Source organism: Heterocephalus glaber, unplaced genomic scaffold, assembly GCF_053883595.1.
Source record: "Heterocephalus glaber isolate CG9 unplaced genomic scaffold, H.glaber_assembly_v1.0 deba00001594, whole genome shotgun sequence".
NCBI classification, from domain to species: domain Eukaryota; kingdom Metazoa; phylum Chordata; class Mammalia; order Rodentia; family Bathyergidae; genus Heterocephalus; species Heterocephalus glaber.
The window spans coordinates 5,520,707-5,538,049 of record NW_028258369.1 but is presented as its reverse complement, the minus strand read 5'-3'; the positions used below and the strand labels follow the sequence as shown (position 1 = coordinate 5,538,049).

The 17,343-nt window shown below is 35.8% G+C and overlaps 1 protein-coding gene across 4 annotated transcripts in view; it reads left to right on the top strand.

The window, feature by feature from the left end:
- Positions 1–17,343, top strand: part of Pola1 (DNA polymerase alpha 1, catalytic subunit) — a 303,336-nt gene that overhangs the window by 139,065 nt on the left and 146,928 nt on the right. For all 4 annotated transcript variants that reach the window (XM_004872235.3, XM_004872234.3, XM_087193611.1 and 1 more), the window contains exons 33-34: positions 11,096–11,274; positions 12,981–13,112. In XM_004872235.3, the coding sequence (XP_004872292.2) occupies positions 11,096–11,274; positions 12,981–13,112 (311 nt within the window). The remainder of the gene's footprint in view (positions 1–11,095; positions 11,275–12,980; positions 13,113–17,343) is intronic.

Sequence of the window (17,343 nt, the reverse complement as noted above, 5' to 3'; positions counted from 1 at the left end):
TTGTGTTTTTTTATTGACTGATCTCAATCTAGAAGGAACCCTGCAGACTTGCACATGGTCCCACTGTGTGTCCATCTCTTCCGTCATCAGAAGGCTGTCTGGGTAGAGTGGCTGTATAGGCACTATTCTGGGTGGCCCCCTCTCTGGGGCCATTTACCCAAATCCAGCCAATGGAAGGGAATGTGTCTGAGTCATAGAGGAGCTGCTGCTGCCCCTCCTTTTCAAGTGTTTTCTCATTTCTGCCACTCGACAATAGTTTTTACACTGAAGTTGCCATTATTGTCCTCCTCTCCTACTCATCCTGTTCTACCCTACTCCCTGCTGGCCCTTGAAGTATATATACTTATTCATCTATGCTATTAATAAATCTTTTAGCCCTTTATCTGTTCCCCTTTTCTCATAAGAGGTTTGGTATTTAATGAAGTGCAGGCTTGAAAATGCTGGTTACCGTGAAGATGTGTATAAAACACTGAAGACCAGGCATATCTCAGTAGGCATTTACACTGCCCTAGTCAGGAGCTGAATTTTTGTCTGTACCCTTTGTTCTTCCATTCCAAGTAAAAAATTAGGGTGGCTGTTCACTCTGGGTGTTGAGGTCCCGTTATCAGTTCTCCTATGTCTTATGGTTTTAGAGACAGGGAGGGAGGAGATGGGGAAATGGTGGTAAAGTAAGGGGAGGGTTAGGGGGTATGTGGTTTCTAAGAGGTGCAAGCTGTAGGCATAAAATTACTGTAATTTGTTTTTAAAATTCTAAATCTGTTTTATTTATGTAAAAAAAACTGCAGTTAGTGAACTGACACTGTTAAATAAGTTGAAGTGTACAAATGTGTACATAAAATATAAGCCCTCCAACTGCCTAATCACAGACATAAAATAATCCCCTTGCTTTTAATGCAGTTTTTATCTTTGATTAATGAAATGTGTTACAGTGTTGAAACTTTAGTGAAGTTTGATACTTTGTCCTTTTAGCACAGAAATCAGGAATAATGGCATAATTTCATTTAGGAAAATTATTAAGTTCATGATTTTTTATTTTTAAGACTCTTTTGTGGAGAGCAACTATGTTTTTCAACTACCTTTTCTTTTTCTATTGCTTTTATACTGCTTTCCTTGAAATGAAAGGCAAGCATCAAGTGTTGGTTTTATCCTGTGGCTTCACTTTGGAAATTCTCTATTTCTCCCCCATCAAGATACCTCCTGAAGTCTGTCTGGTGGCATGTTGCATGGGCAGGTGTTCCATATGGGAAGGCCATTTCAGTGAAAAAGAGAGAGGATAGTCTATTAAATGAGTGAATGAATAAGTCTGTTGAGTTGAAAGAGAATAATTTGTTCTCTCTAATAACTAATGGTCCTCATTATCCCACTGTAAAATGTGTATCATTTTTCTGAAACCTATGCAAGATTATTGCTATTGGGCTTAAATAAAGCAAAATTTTACTCTTTTCCATCTGTGAATAGGAAAAAATATAGTATTACTCTTCTTATACAATAGCCCTATGGGAAACATGGCCACTAAAACTTGGAACTCTGAGCTTTTGTTCTCTAGACTATAGGTTTTTCTCTCTCTTGTTCTAATGAAAGCTCTCTATATTCTGTGGATGAAATATTCACAGTATGCTCAAACATCCAAATAGTCTTCTGTACCTAGCGAACCAGGCCAGTGATGAAAATAGCCTAAAGTTCATTCTTGAATTTCATCTTTTAATAAATTTATTTCTTGTGTAGCAGTACTTAGATTAGTGAGGCCATGTCTCAAAAACAAAAAAGATTGTGTTGCTTGGGCTGAGAATGTAGCTTAGTGATGGAGCACTTGCCTGGCATGCACAAGGCTCTGGATTCAGTCTCCACCATGGCGGGGGGGAGTTACTTATAGAAAAATAGGTAGGGCATAATAAATGAAAAGGTTGAATATAGTATTACACACAGATACTTAATCTATTATACACACACACATTTACACACATGAATAAGACAGGGTTGAAGTGGTGAATTATAAGTGCCCCTTTGCTGATGAAAGACATTAATAGTAATTTTATTAAAAAACACAGTTTTAAGGCCAGGGATTTAGCTCAGTGGTTTCACTGCCTGCTGCGCAAGCGCAAAGACCCGAGTTTGATCCCCGGTACCAAAAAACAAACAAATAAACAAAAAAAACCAAAAAACCCGCAGTTTTTACAATTACTCATTTCTAAAAAGGTGGGCAGTTAGGGACCTCAGATCTTGTTGCCGTGTCCCCCACCTCCCAACTTATCAACATAGCTGGAAGAGAAGAGGGCTTTGTTATTAGAGAAGCAATCTTTTATTATTTAGTGTTATTTTATTTTCCAAATATTCTTATAGCATAAAGTTATCTGTCATCTTTTCTTAGGTTTAAAACTAGGAAAGAAGATACTTTTAAAGTTTTTTCTGGCCTAAGATACATGTTGGGCATCCCTAATCTGAAATGCTCTAAAATCTGAAACCTTTTTAAGTGCTGACATGGAGGCACAAGTGGAGAATTCCACACTTGACCTCATGTGATGGGTCACAATCAAAATGTAGGCACACTAAAAATATTGTCTATTTGTATAAGGTATATGTGAAACACAGATGAGCTTCATGTTTAGACTTGGGTTCTATCCCCAAGGTATCTCATTATACATATGAAAATACTCTAAAATGCAAAATACCTGAAATCCTAAAAGCATCTAGTCCCCCCAAGTATTTCAGATAAGGGATATTCAACTTGAGCACATTTCATTAACTTAAAATTCATGTGCAGGGCTATGATCAAGGGCATTAAAAACAATTCAGTTGAAGTCATGAGAGTATTGCCCAGTAGAAATTTTATTTCTGTTAAGTTTTTGGGAAATCTTCAAGGCAATACAAATCCTGTGTTTGCCTGTTATTTTAAAATGCTCCAAAATTTTGTGTTTATTTTAGGAAGAGGCTTGTTGTTGGAGTAAAGGGCAGTTTTGAGTTGCCTGCCGTTTATACAATTGATTGTTTACGTTAAGTTGGATTTGTAGTATTCTTTAAAACTTTATTATGGAAAAAAAATGTATATATGAAGAAATTATATAATAAACCTCCATGTAGCAGTCACCTTCAGCTATGGCTAATCTTATTCCTTTTTCCCACCTCTCTGATTACTATGAAGAAAATACTATTATTTTATCTATACTCTATTTTGCATTTATAAAAGACAAAGGCTCACTCAGCATAACAGCAGTATTGTAAAACTCACAGTTCCTTCATTTCATCATATATCCAGTAAATATTCATATTTCCTTGGTCACATTATGAATACACTCTTTCATGGTACTGAAGATTGAACCCAGGACCTTCACACTGAGCTACACTCCTAGCCTTTTTTAATTTTGATTTATTTATTTTTATTTTGAGACAAGGTCATGCTAAATTGCCCAAGTTGGGCTCAAACTTGCAATCCTCCTGCCTTGGCCTCCCGGAGTATTGGGCTTACAAGTGTGTGTACCATCATGCCTGACCTATGAATGCACTTAAAATTTAAAAAGCCCTTTTTTGAATTGGAATGCAGAGTCTACAGTATATGGTAGTTAATATACTCTCTCTTTTTTCTTTTTCATCCTCTCAGTTTTTTTGTTAAAGACATTGGTTTTTTTGTCTTGTAGAACTTTCCTCATTCTGGACTTTGCTGATTACATCCTAGTGGTGTCTTTAAGCATGTTCCTCTGCCCCCTGTATTTTTTGTAAATTGTTAAAGACTGAGCATATTTAATTTCTGTTTTTAAATTTTATGTTTTCCTAATGCTACTTCTTAGATGATGTTATGTACCTCTGTGAGGAGGTACATGATATCCTGTCATGATTCAAGGCATTTTGAAACAAACTTGTAAGTATATCATAAAAAATATTTAGTGCCCACTTTTCTTTCTTAAGTGCAAATTCTCTTATAGTGTAACATGCATGCAGAAAAGTGCACAGAACCCAGCTGAACTGAACAGAATGGCTTGATGAATTTGCACAACATAAACACTTGCCAGTGTAGTCAGAACTAAGTTCAAGAAACAGCACATTACTACATCCCCTCATGTCTCCTAGAAACTACCTCCACATCCCCCAGGACCAGAAAACTGCTATTACCATAGCTTCCACCATTGGAGATGAGTTTTTCTTATTTTTGAGCATTACATATATGTCCGGTTTTTTTTTGGTCTGGCTACTTTTGCTCACTGTTATCTTTGTAAGACACATCCATGTGGTTTTACTTTGTTTCTATAGTATTTTATTGTGTTAATGTGCCCCACTGTTTGAATATCTACTTATGAGTTGTTTCCACATTTTGGCTCTTGTGAATAGTGCTACCTTGACAGTCCTTTTACATGTCTTCTGTTGAACATAAACATATATCTCTGTTGGGTATGTATTTAGGAATAGAATCACTAGGCCATAGTATGTTCAGCTTTAGTAGATACTGCCAGTTTCCCAAAGTGGGTCTACTAATCTTTACTCTTTATTAGCAATGTATAAATGCTCCATGTTCTCACCAACACTTGGTATTTGCCATGTTTTATATTTTATATATTGGCATAATATTGTGATTTTAATTTGCATTTCTTAGATGACTGAAGTTGAGCACTTTTTCCCATGCTTCATAGCCATTTGAATGTCTCCTTTTGTGAGGTGCTTGTTCGAGTCTTTTTATATTTTTCTGTTAGGTTGTCTTTTTCTTATTGATTTGCAGGCATTCCTTACATACTCTAAATATGACTTCTTTGGAAATATATACTGCAAATATGTCCTGGCTAGTGTGCTTTTCTTTTCGAATATGATTTACATAATTTACCATGAAACATTAAAATCTTAAGAATACCAAACAATCAGTTTATCAGGACACAGACTCAAAACTTTTCTGTCACCCTAGAATGTACCTTATGTCCCTTTCCACTCAATACTCCCTTGCAAAAGCAACTGTTCATCTGATGTCTGTCACCATAGATTAGTTTTGCCTATTCTACAATTTTATAGAAATGGTTTCCTACAGCATATACTTCTTGTTTTCAGTTTCTCTCACTTAATATTTTGGAAGTCTCTCTATTGTGTTGCTTATATTACACTATTCATTCTTTTTTTTTTTTCTGGTACCGGAGATCAAACTCAGGACCTTGTGCTTGTGAGGCAGGCACAGTGCCACTGAGCTAAATCCTAGGGTATTGTCTAAATTTTTTTGGAGTGCCAGTTTGATATTCATGAAGTTCCTGAGGTGCTCTTTGTCATGAAAGTATCTTATTTCTCCATCAATTTTGAAAGATAGTTTTGCAGGGTACATCAGTCTGGGTTGGAGGCTGTTTTCCTTTAGGGCTGGAAATACATCATTCCAAGCTCTTCTTGCCTTGAGGCTTTGCATTGAGAAGTCTGCTGTGATTCTGATGGGGTTTCCTTTGTATGTGATTTGTTTCTTTTCTCTCACTGCTTGTAGAATTTTGTTCTTCTGTTGGATTTCTGGAATCCTAACTATTATATGCCTATGTGTAGATTTATTTTGATCAAGGCTATTTGGAGTCCTATATGTCTCACTTATCTGTATGTCAAGTTCTTTTCCCCTCCTTGGGAAGTTTTCTGCCATCACTTCTGTGAACAGTTTTTTATGCCATCTGCACTCTCTCCTGTTTCTTCATTGACTCCAATCAGTCTTATGTTATTCTTCTTTGTATCATCTAGCAGCTGCTGGATTGATTTCTTGTGTTCCTTTACAATTTTAAAGCAATTTTTCTTTTCCTGGTCACTAATTGCAATCTTTTCTTCCATATCTGAAATTCTATCCTCACATTGGTTCATTCTGCTGCACAGACTTTCGATGGAGTTTTTAATCTCCTGGAAATCTGTTTGCATCTGTTTTGTGGATTCCATTTGTTTCCTATGTTGGGATTCCATCATGTTCCTCAGATCCTCTATTTTTTAATCTGTGTTCTCTCTAGATTTATTAATCATGTCTTGCACCATGAGTAAAATCTTTTTGCTGTTATCTGAGTAATTATTTCTGATTTCATTTTTCCCAGATCCTCTTTTGTTGCCAGGTCAGAGAGTCCAGGTGGTTGAGTATCAGATTGTTCCGTCTGGTTTCCCTTTGGGGTTGCTGTAGGTGATCCAGAAGTCTGTTTTTGAGGCTTGTTTACATGTCTTCTCATTTCCACGGGGGTGGGGGGTGCTTCTGGCGCCTACACGGCTCACCTTCTCTGCCCCAGGATCTTGGGATGGTGGTGGGGGAGCTTCCTTCCTGGTGCTGGGACCGGCTGAGCTTCTCTGCCCTAGGAGCTTGGGATGGTGGCGGGGGAGCTTCCTCCCGGGTTCTGGGACCAGCTGAGCTTCTCTGCCCTAGGAGCTTGGGATGGCGGTAGGGGAGCTTCCTTCTGGGTTCTGGGACCTGCTCCCCTTCTCTGCCCTAGGAGCTTGGGATGGTGGTGGGGGAGCTTCCTTCCGGGTTTTGGGACCAGCTGAACTTCTGTACCTTAGGAGCTTGGGATGGGGGAGCTTCCTTCCGGGTGCTGGGACCGGCTCCCCTTCTCTGCCTTAGGAGCTTGGGATGGCAGGCAGGGAGATTCCTTCCGGGTGCTGGGACTGGCTCAGCTTCTCTCACAGAGCTAAATCCCTGGCCCCCACTATTCATTCTTTTTCATTGCTGAGTAGTATTTTGTGGTAGATTATACCATTTCTTCTCTTGTACTATTGATGAACATCTGAATTGTTTCCACTTTTGGCTATTATGAGTAAAACTACTATGAGCATTCTTATGTAAGGCTTTTTATGGATATAGCCTTTGTGCTTTAAAAATTCACTAAATATTTTTTCTTTAATCATACCATATTTTCATTTTATATATTGTCCTCTATGAAGTTCAGACATTTGAGAGCCCAGATTCATGCAAAAGAGAAGTTAATTTACTTCTTTAAAAAAGTTTTTTATAAGAAAAATTTCACAGTAAGATTCTATTGAAAAGCCAGGTATGGTAGCACATGGCTATAATTCCAGAACTCCAGGAAGCTGAGGCAGGAGGATTTGTAAGTTTAAGACCAGCCTGGGTCTTAGTGAGATCCTGTCTCAACATAAAAATAGGCTGGGGAGATGGCTCAGTGTGAAGGTGTTGGGTTTAATCTCCACTACTATTAAAAAAAATTAGAATGTGAGAGAGAGAGATTGATTCCATTAATCAGATTTACCAGTGGCTTAAATGATTCATATTACAAACAACTGCTTGTGAATACCAGTTACTTGCTTTTACTCACTTGATATTTCATTTATGTAAATTTTCCTTTTCCTACTTGCATGAACATATGTAACTAAAAATGGCATTACTGTAGTTGTTTACAGTTGTATTGATAGAGGACTTGTCTTTGGAGGAAGGGAAATATTTGATCAAATGTATCAGCCTCTCAAACAGCCATATGCTTTGAGTTATGACCTGTTTACTCTTTGGGAATAGGGACAGGCGAACATTCTAAAATCAGGCATAGATGGTTAGAAAGTGCAATAGTAGAAAAAAATAATTTTGTGCTAGATGTCACAACAGGGATGTGTATGATAAGACTGTGGTTTTCTTAAGTAAAAACAGTACTGCTAAACTCGTCCACCCCAATGCCTGTGATGTTACTTCTATAAATACTTCTTGAAACATGAGAGCTTTGATCCTGTTGCCAAAATAATGTGAGATCCTAGAAATTTTCTAATTATAAATGACAGTATTTTAATTTCATTCCACTACCTCTTCTGTCCGTCCCATCTTAGCACAAGTGATTTGATCACTACAAGTTATAGGATTGAATTAAAGCATACATCATCTTTGCTTATTTGTGTGTGGGGGGGGGGCACAGCTGCTTTTCTTCCAGATAACTGGTTTTTCAAAGCCCAAGCAGATTACTCCTCCTTTTATTCTGTGCTTGACCAAATGATTCACATCATCTACCAAAAACTAATCTAGTAGAAGTGGAAGTTTCTTTTCTCAAAAGGGGAATAAAGTTTTTTTCTTTAAGCCAGTTGCTCAGAGAAAGCTCCTAGTAGAAGAGGTAAGGAATTTGGAATGCAGTTTTACATTTTTTGTTCCAAGACTAATACAGTTATGTACTCTATGGTGAACAGTTTAATATTAATTATACAGTGTATATGCATGTAGGGAAAGTGTGATGATTTTGCTTTAATGTCATTTCTGACAAAAGTGTTTACTTTTGGAGTGACGATAATTACGAAAGGAGCTGTTTTGTACACTTTAAAATTCAAAATCTCTACCTCTAGGTGGCAGTACTAGATACTTTTTTTTTCCTGTTGTGTTTCACTGTGGCCTTAATGAGTTGTGGTATAAGCAGTAAAACTTTTTGTGGGGGGGAGGTACTGAGGATTGAACTCAGGACCTTGCGGTTGCAAGGCAGGGTCCACCACTGAGCTAAATATCTGGCCCTAAGCAATAAAACTTTTAAGTCTGAAACTTCGAAATAGGCTGCTATTACCAATTTCATGAGGATTAGGAAAAATTAATTTATATATTGAAGAAGTCTGGGGTTTAATCTTGGATTTTCTTTTCAAGCAGGATTCTGTCAGCATTCGTACATTTTTTTAAAAGCATGGTATTATATTTTTAAAAAATAAATTTAGTCTTTTGATTTGCCTATTGAACTGTAATTGTCCTTTCAGGAAAATCACATTTTAATGATGTTTTTGTATTCAAGCAACTTGTACAAGGATCATTATATAACTAATATTTTAAGGTCATTACAATTTCTTTTCCCTTTACCTTTTTAAAATTTAACATTGAACTCAGACCAAGAGAGTGCTGCAGTTGAAGCCCCTTCATCTGAAAAAAATCCCCTTAAGAATAAATCTGAAGTAATTAGCTAGGCCAGTTAGCCTTGTTACTGTCATGGGAAGATAAAAGCCATTTGTGAAAATAGACATTTAGAGTAGATACATATTTCATAAGACCTGGTATTTCTCCACAAGTTTCAGCCGGTTGTTGGGCGTTTCTTTGTACTAGCAAGATAGGCCGAGACCACTTTTGGCTTATGCTGCAGGCAGGCTGCCTTGGGCCAGTATAGTCAGTTTCTTGCGCTCAAGTGCACCCAGTGAGCCATGGCTGGTGGGGAAGGGTGGAGAGCAGCTCCTATCGGTTCCTTTGCACAGGCCAGTCAGTTTTGTGTATGAGCAAACCATTGTTATTTTGTTCCTTGGTTTTGGGACTGTGAAGGAAGCTTGCCTTTTAGAAAAACCTTGCTTTTAATTTTTTCTCTATCTTTTGATTAGTATTGGCCTGGGAAATTGATTAATAATCATACAGTCAGAGAAAAGGTGAAGGTGCTTTGTCATAATGGCAAGTAATGCAAGGCATTATGTGAATACACTTGAATTCACAACTAGCGTTTAATGAGTTAGCAACAGTTATCTCTTACAAAAAAGAAATGGCCTCATTCATGGACATGGTCTCAGTCGGTTTCTCTGCCCTTCCTTATATTTAATTGTGAGGGTATGTATTTCCACATACTTTATTAATTTGTTGTTTCTCTCTAGGGGAGAAGCAACTTGTAAAACAAAATGTAGAGGAGTCCTGGGGCCAAGTGACACATATTACGTCACTGGTGAACAATTTTTCAAATTATTCTGAATACTCTTTGTTTTTATTATATTCTATCACTGTAGGAAATACTTTAAATTCTTACAAAGAGGAAGTTTGCTCTTGTGCTCTTATGTAGCATAAGCTTGTATTTCGTATATTTTTCTAAATGCGTAATCTGGAGTGGTTTTAGTCTGGATTGAATATTTATTCTCTTTTTATTTATCATCCAAGTGACAATTGCGGAGTGCTTTCCCATCATATCATAAGCTCCACTGAACTAGGTTTGTCCTTTATTGTCTCACATGAACTTCATAACTATGGTTAGTGATGCTACTTCTATTTTGCAGGTGAGAAAACTGAGACTCCACATCTGTCATCTTATTCTTTGTTTGGCATCGTTCCACTGTTTGAAAATTGGCCCTCATGTATTTATGATTATTAGATGTCATCTGATAACTGACCAAAAGGGATGTAGGATTTTATTAGTGGGTTCTGGATACAACTGTTAGATTATCTACCTATGCAGCTGTTGATAGATTTAAAACAATTTTAGGTATTTTGATATTTGTTAACTTTCTGCTTAGTTAACTATATTACTTATGTTTATAGTAAAATAAATGATAGCTTCCCTTGGACTTCCAAAAACCTAGAATTTTAGGGATTGCTACGATAGTTTTAAGAAAATAATATTGGGTAATTATCTTTCAGTATAAATTCACATAGTAATTTTGACAGATATGTTTTGAAAAGGGGGAAATTAGTTGGCCTAAAAATCTCTTTTCGTAGTGTGTAAAAACAAGATTGCATAAACTATGCGTTGATTGATTTCTGATGTTTCCATTGAAATATGGAAGGTATGTTTGGTTTCAGGATTGTTTTAGCCTACAGAATCTGTAGATCCATTGTTTTTGCATATATTTTAAATTTCTGAATTCCAAACACCAAAAAAAAGTTGCATTTTGTCTCAGATGCTGCTACTGAATTTTAACCACTGAATTAGATTGCAACCTACATGCTGTTAACTATTGAGCCAAGATGAAATCGACCACTGCATTGAAATCAGGGTTAGCAGTTGTGTCTGCACTTGAAGGAGTTGTAATGGCAGTGAAACTGTTTCCTTTAATGGAATTTTTATTCTGTCTTCAGTTTAATGGTGACTCTAAGAGTGTTTCTTAATAACAGTACACATTTCATTGAGGCTTTGCATTGTAACTTTAAGAAAATAATAAAAACATTCTATAAAGTAGTTGCTTCTGAACCCAAATGTCCAGTGGCATATTTCTGCATTACATTGTTGCAATTACTTGTTTGATTTATAAAGTAATCTCTTGTAAAATGTCCCTTGTCCATATTGTTTAAATGGTTGTGTGTGTGTGTGTGTGTGTATATATATATATATATATATACACGTATATATACGTATATATATATATATATATATGAACTTAAAAATCATCCTTTTGTGAGAGTTTTCTTCTTTTGGGTATGTTTTAGATAAATACTCATCTGAATTTGTTTTTTGTTTTACATTACTAGGACTTGACCCCACCCAGTTTAGAGTTCATCATTATCATAAAGATGAAGAGAATGATGCTCTACTTGGTGGCCCAGCACAACTCACTGATGAAGAGAAATACAGGGACTGTGAAAAATTCAAATGTCCATGTCCTGCATGTGGAACCGAGAATATTTATGATAGTGTCTTTGATGGCTCGGTTAGTTATTTCTGTTTTGTTTTCTTCTTTGATTTTGTAGGTGAACTTGTATAAACTGCCCTCCTCTGATCCCCTTCACAGAGCATATAAAAGGGAAAACACTCACCTAAGTGTTGCTTTTGTGTCTTTAAAGAATTTTAGCATCATATGAATTCTGCCCTTGCAATTTACTTTATTTCTGCTTTAATGTTTAATTGAATGTGATTAAATATTGTTTTTGCCTTCCTGGAGTGCTTGACCATGGTTTTAAAATGGAATCACTTAAAAATTCTAATTATCTTAAAGTATTTTTATTGTAATTCCTTAATTAGTAACATATATTTCCCTACTCCCAACCCTGATTCATTAAGACTTAGAGCAATATTTTCCTTTATCTTAAATCAAGTTAATGGGAACTAAGTGTTTGGGGGAAGTTTTTGTTTATCTTTAGACATCCCACTTACCTCCTTTTTGCAAAGGTACTTTTGTTATCTTTTCTGCTGTCTTTGCATATCAGACATTTAAAAAGTCATAGGGAGACATTCCTCTCAAGAAGTACTGCCAAAACATGTATCATTGACCTTGGATCAGAACTTGACACTTGGCCAGTTTACTTGATTCCACTAGTGTTGTACATGTGCTAGCCATTGGCAAATGAGTAGGCAGCAGCACTATAAAACCTTGAAAATGAAAGAAAAGACATCCTTTATCTAAATTAAAAGTAATTATTTTAAGTTAATTTGGACAAACAGCAGATGTTTTGCATTTTTTTGAATCAAAATAAAGCAGTCTTTGGAAGCAAGTGCAAGGAAGAGGCAGATACAGATCAGCAATACTTGCTAAATCCTTGAGTTTTGCTTCATTACAGCTGTAAATAAGATAGTTAATTGCATGGAGGCTTGACGACTTGCAGATGGGCTAACTGTGGAAGAGGCGATGTCAAGCTCTAAAATCTCTTCCACCTGGAATTGCTTAGCGTGGCGGGTAGAGTTATGTACCAGATTGGAGCAGGAAACCAAGATGTTTAAAGTATCCAGAAGGAAAACAAATGCTTCAGAAACTCCAACAGTTTTCCTATATATTTGCTTGGTCTTTGAAACAAAGCACAACAAAACAAAACACTTTCTCCAACTATTAATAGTTACTCTTTCATATTTTTACTTCTACCTTTCTCCCACTGTACATTTCATTTTTTGGAAAAATGCAGAAATTTTAGATTTGCAATTCTAACAATAAGTGATACTGCTTTTGTGGCACAAAACTTTTAATTTTTAACTTTTATTCTTAAAATTAGGTTGATATGATCAAAACAAACTAATGTCATAAGAGCTCTTGCTGTATCTTCAAGTTTAGAATGAATGAGTACAAATTTAAAATTTTGATCAGTATCTCTTCAGGATGTTTATTTGAATTAACATGATTTTACTGGTACTTTCAGAGCAGAAATTATTTTATCCATAGAATCTGTCATGTATTGAGTGTAAAAATAATGATTTTAGAATTTTCCCTTTGACTGTGTACTCCGTTATGATTACGGCCACAAAGGAAGGTATGTGTGACTACAGAGGTCTTTGCGAAGAAAATAGTTGAGAAAATAGAGTTTAAAACTCACCAATAAAATGAATTAAGAATATTGTACACTAGGAAGCATGTAAATTTTTTGCACAGAAAACCTTTTATAATTTGGCAGTGACCTTTTGTGTACTTGTCTGTCCTGCCTTCTGTAGGGAACTGATTTGGAGCCCAGTTTGTATCGTTGCAGTAATATTGATTGTAAGGCTTCACCTCTGACCTTTGTGGTACAGTTGAGCAACAAATTGATCATGGACATTAGACGATGCATTAAAAAGTATTACGACGTAAGTATTTATACTGAGTTTTTTCTTACGTACACAACTTATTGAGGTTTAGTACTTGTTTTATTGGTTTGTATGAAACTATAAAATTTTGAAAAGACTGCGGAGAGAATTGTTGGTGAAGTATTATTAATAAAAATATGGCAAAGTATGTAGTTTTGGCATATTAGCATACAAATGATTTGATTTCTCATGGCCATAACATCTCTTTCATTAATGACCAGTACTTTTAATAATGAAATTTTGCTTTTAAGAAAAAATGATAAAATCAGGACAAAATTTTATTAGTTTATTGTTACCTAAATAAATTAAGTGGTCACAGAGAAGGAAAAAATTGAGTATCGCCTATCTTGGGCAAGTAGAACTGTAAAATCATGGGTGGTGATTTTAATGAACTGCCCACTACCTAACATTTTGTGTTTATGTGGCAGTCTAAACTGCTTCCTAGTGTAGTTTTCTGAGAAAATCAAAATAACACCTTTTAAATGTAAGCGTAATTTGTCTGGGATTTTAAAGAGAATATCTAATTTTCAGTAAAATGTAGTAAAAGTCTCAAAACAGTAAGCAGTCTTAGCTTTTATTCAATTTTTGTTTTGTTTTGAACACATTTCATATGAATTTTATCTCTTCTAAAATTAAAAAGACCCTACATTTCCCATTTTGATTTTTCTTACTGTTTTATTACGTTATTTGTCATCTAAACAAATTTTCTATTATTTGAAAGTTCACTGTATCTTCTTTAAAGGAGCTACAATGACAAGTATTGCCAAAAATTGCTCAATTTCTAATAAGACCCATGTTTTTTACCAGTATCCTTCCGCACTTTCTACTTACATGTTAATTAACACACATTACATTTTCTTGTAAAGCAACTCCTGTGAAATAATGAGAAATTATTTTACATAGCAAGAAGTAGAATTCATTATGTAAAAGGCGAATATTAGATCATTAGGATCAAGAATGAAAACACAGAGTTCCAGTATTGTGATTTTGGCGTAGAATAATTTGTCCAAAAAAAAGTCAAGTTTGAGGATTTAAAAAAAAATAATAATTTTGTTTGCATTTGGGGGAAATCTGGAAAGTTTTAGTGAGTGATGTACTGCACTTAATGAACAGTTGGATGGGAATAAAGGTTATCTGTGAGGTCACATTCCGCAGTAGATGAAACGTTCAGCACTTGAAATGTTAGGCCTTTATTTAGCATGACAGAGCCCAAATCAAAACTATTCAGCTTCTCATTTACCAGCCTCTTTGAGCAAAGTATGATTCTTGACTTTGGGAAGAATCCCGAGTTTTCTCTCTGTGTTTAGTCTATCAAAGTCTTCACCATGGCAATGTTAATACTAGCAGGAACTTGTCTATTTCCTTCTATGAGAAGGAACCATCTGTTTTGACTAAGTTGAGAATAGGCAGAAAAATGATCTTCTCTATAATTAGAAATGTGCCTGAATTGAAAGACTGAGTTTTCACCTAATTAGGTGTGTACGAGTTGTGGTGGTGGTTATAAAAGTATTTTTCAAGTCAAACGACCTATTTTTAGGGATCCAGATAGTTAACACAAGGTTTCTAGAGCATTTAAGTGTTTTGTCCGCTGGCATCTCACTAACAGCAAGTAATGGTTTTCCTGTACTTAGCTGCCTATTTGATTGACTTTTCTAAGGGTTTTCTAATTAAAATAGCCAAATGTCACACCTGCAGCTGAAGATTAATATGACTGTCCTCAAAATTAGGAACTCCTTTCTCTACTTTCTGATCTTAATTATCCATGATTGGATGGTAGAGAAAGAAATCAATTATTTGTTCTTTTCATGGCCCCATGCTGAGGAAATGTTTCAAATATTTTTAAGATCAGCACTCTCATCCAAAAAGCGGATGTACGTTTAGGTTTTACTGTATTTCATTGGTAGAATATTCTATTTCCTCCTGGACCCCAGACTTAAAGAAACTTTTGCCAGTAGAAGGTCATGGCACTGAGTTAATTTTGTTATTTGTCCTTGAGTAATGCTGATTGTTAGTTCAGGGGGATGTATCATAGTGACGATAATCTAACTGGAGACATATATCAGTTGTACTGGAGGCAAGGATATTGATGCTAAGGACTAGATTAAGTTCTCTGAAGCTAATTACCAAAATGTTTTATATATATTTTGTAACATAAAAATACTGTTCACTGAACATAAAAATTATTTATGGAACAAGGGCACGAATCTCAGTGTTTTTATTTTAGTCTTATAATTATTGCAAGGAAAAGCAGCCTACACTGAGAGAAGTCATCTCAAGAAGAAAGAAACTTGAAGAATGTAAGTGGAATATGTCGCTTGAGCAAACCCTGTCACCTGCCAAGAAACATAGTTCTAGATCACTAAAAACTTAGGTTGTCAAGAAAAAAAATGGACAGAGGTTTAGAATATCAAAATATATTTCTAAATCACTTTAAGTATGGCAAAATGCATCACATCCTTTGATGTCGTCTGTTGTGAATCAGTACTACTGCCTGAATTGGTAAGCAGTGTAACAAGTATTTTTTAAAGTATATATATCTGAGAATCAATCTGTTATCACATTTTAATCTTTTAATATTAACTCCTTCAATTGGAGAAGAGATGCTTTTTTTCTCTCACTGTATGCCAGTGATTCCCTGGGATTCTCATTTCCTAGAACATTTCAAATTTTGATATATATACAAATTTTAAAAAGCATTGGGCAAGGATATCAATAAGTAATGTATTCATTTCTTTAGGAAGAAGAGAACTTTGCACTTTATCCTGAAATTTGGTGGAGTGTTGGAAAACTTTGAAATAGCCATAATTCAAAGTTGATTTCATGCCCTGGTCTTTGTTTGTTCTTCTTTACCAAGTTAAAATTGAACTTGTATTTTTTGAAAATCATGAAAAGCCAACTAAATCTGTAAGCTTTTAGGGATGTTTTTGAAAGACTCGATTTTACAGTGAAAAATTGATAGCTGTTCCCTTCCTCTCAAATACTGCTCTAGAAGAGCAAATAGACACACATACACGCACACACACACGTGCGTTCACGCACACAGCGCAGAGAGAAGCACTAGCTAATCTAAATTGGGAAATGAAGAGGGCTTTTTTAAGCATGAAAATTTCATCATCTTGTCAGCTGGCAGAATGCCTGCTGTGTGGATTCACAAAGGCTAAGAATTACACTTTCATGAAATTTTCCTCACTAACTGCCCTGGTTAATTTGAAAGATAACCCACTGTTCTAATTCATTCCTCAATTGGGCGGTGCAGGTTTTATCTTTGATCTGACAAAGCATTTGTGTTAATCGTTTTGGCCCTCCACTAGACACTCTTGGGATTGTGCTTTTACAATAAATGTGTCTGTGATAGCTCTTTAGTCTATTATACTTACAATAGATCCATAGAACTGGTAATTAATTCTCCACTGCTTTGGAAATGGGAAGAATAGGTGTAGCTCTGTCAAGTGCTGCTGGGAAGTTTGTTTAGCTGGTTCATTTTTGAAGTGTTCCCCTCAGTTGTCCAAGAAGCAGCCACAGAAGAGAATCTGAGGTTGAGAAGCTGCCCTACTCTTATAACTTGCTGATAAATGAGAAATGCAACCCTTCTTGGTACCTGAGAGGGAGTAATGGGTCATTTTCGACTCAAGTACTGTTAGTTATAATGTACATTAAGCTTTCATTTTAATACTTAAAGAGCTATTCATTTCTAAAGGTAGAGCCTCTAAATGATACAGGGCTAAGTCAACTCAAATATATTCCCAAATTCTCACTGATGGTTTATGCAGGTTTATGAGTGTTCCAGCAGGGAAAGTGTATTCCTCATCAGCCTTCTAGTGTGTCTAGCATTCCTTAGAATGCTTCTGATTTTTAAACATCATGATATTGCTGGCCCTAGGTGGGGCTGGCCCTCGATCTAAAATAATTAACAGATGAACACTGGCTGTCAAGTGCCATGCATATGATAACCCCTGATGAATTGCTAGGGCCAGGATTGGCAATGATTTCCTTAAAAATTAGCTGTGGGCTTTATGATCCCAGAATTTTCTTGAATCATATTTTTTTTCCCTAAGTTGTTATGACTTCCTTGGTATCTTATCTGTGATCTCTGCCATAGCTTCTTGCTGTCCAGTAGTGTGTACATCTTAATGTTTGGTAGCCAAAGGAATCAACAAATAAAGGTTGTAATTGCTATTTTTTAAAAACTTCTTTTCGTACACTGTTGTCATACTGCCCGGTGATTTATTAA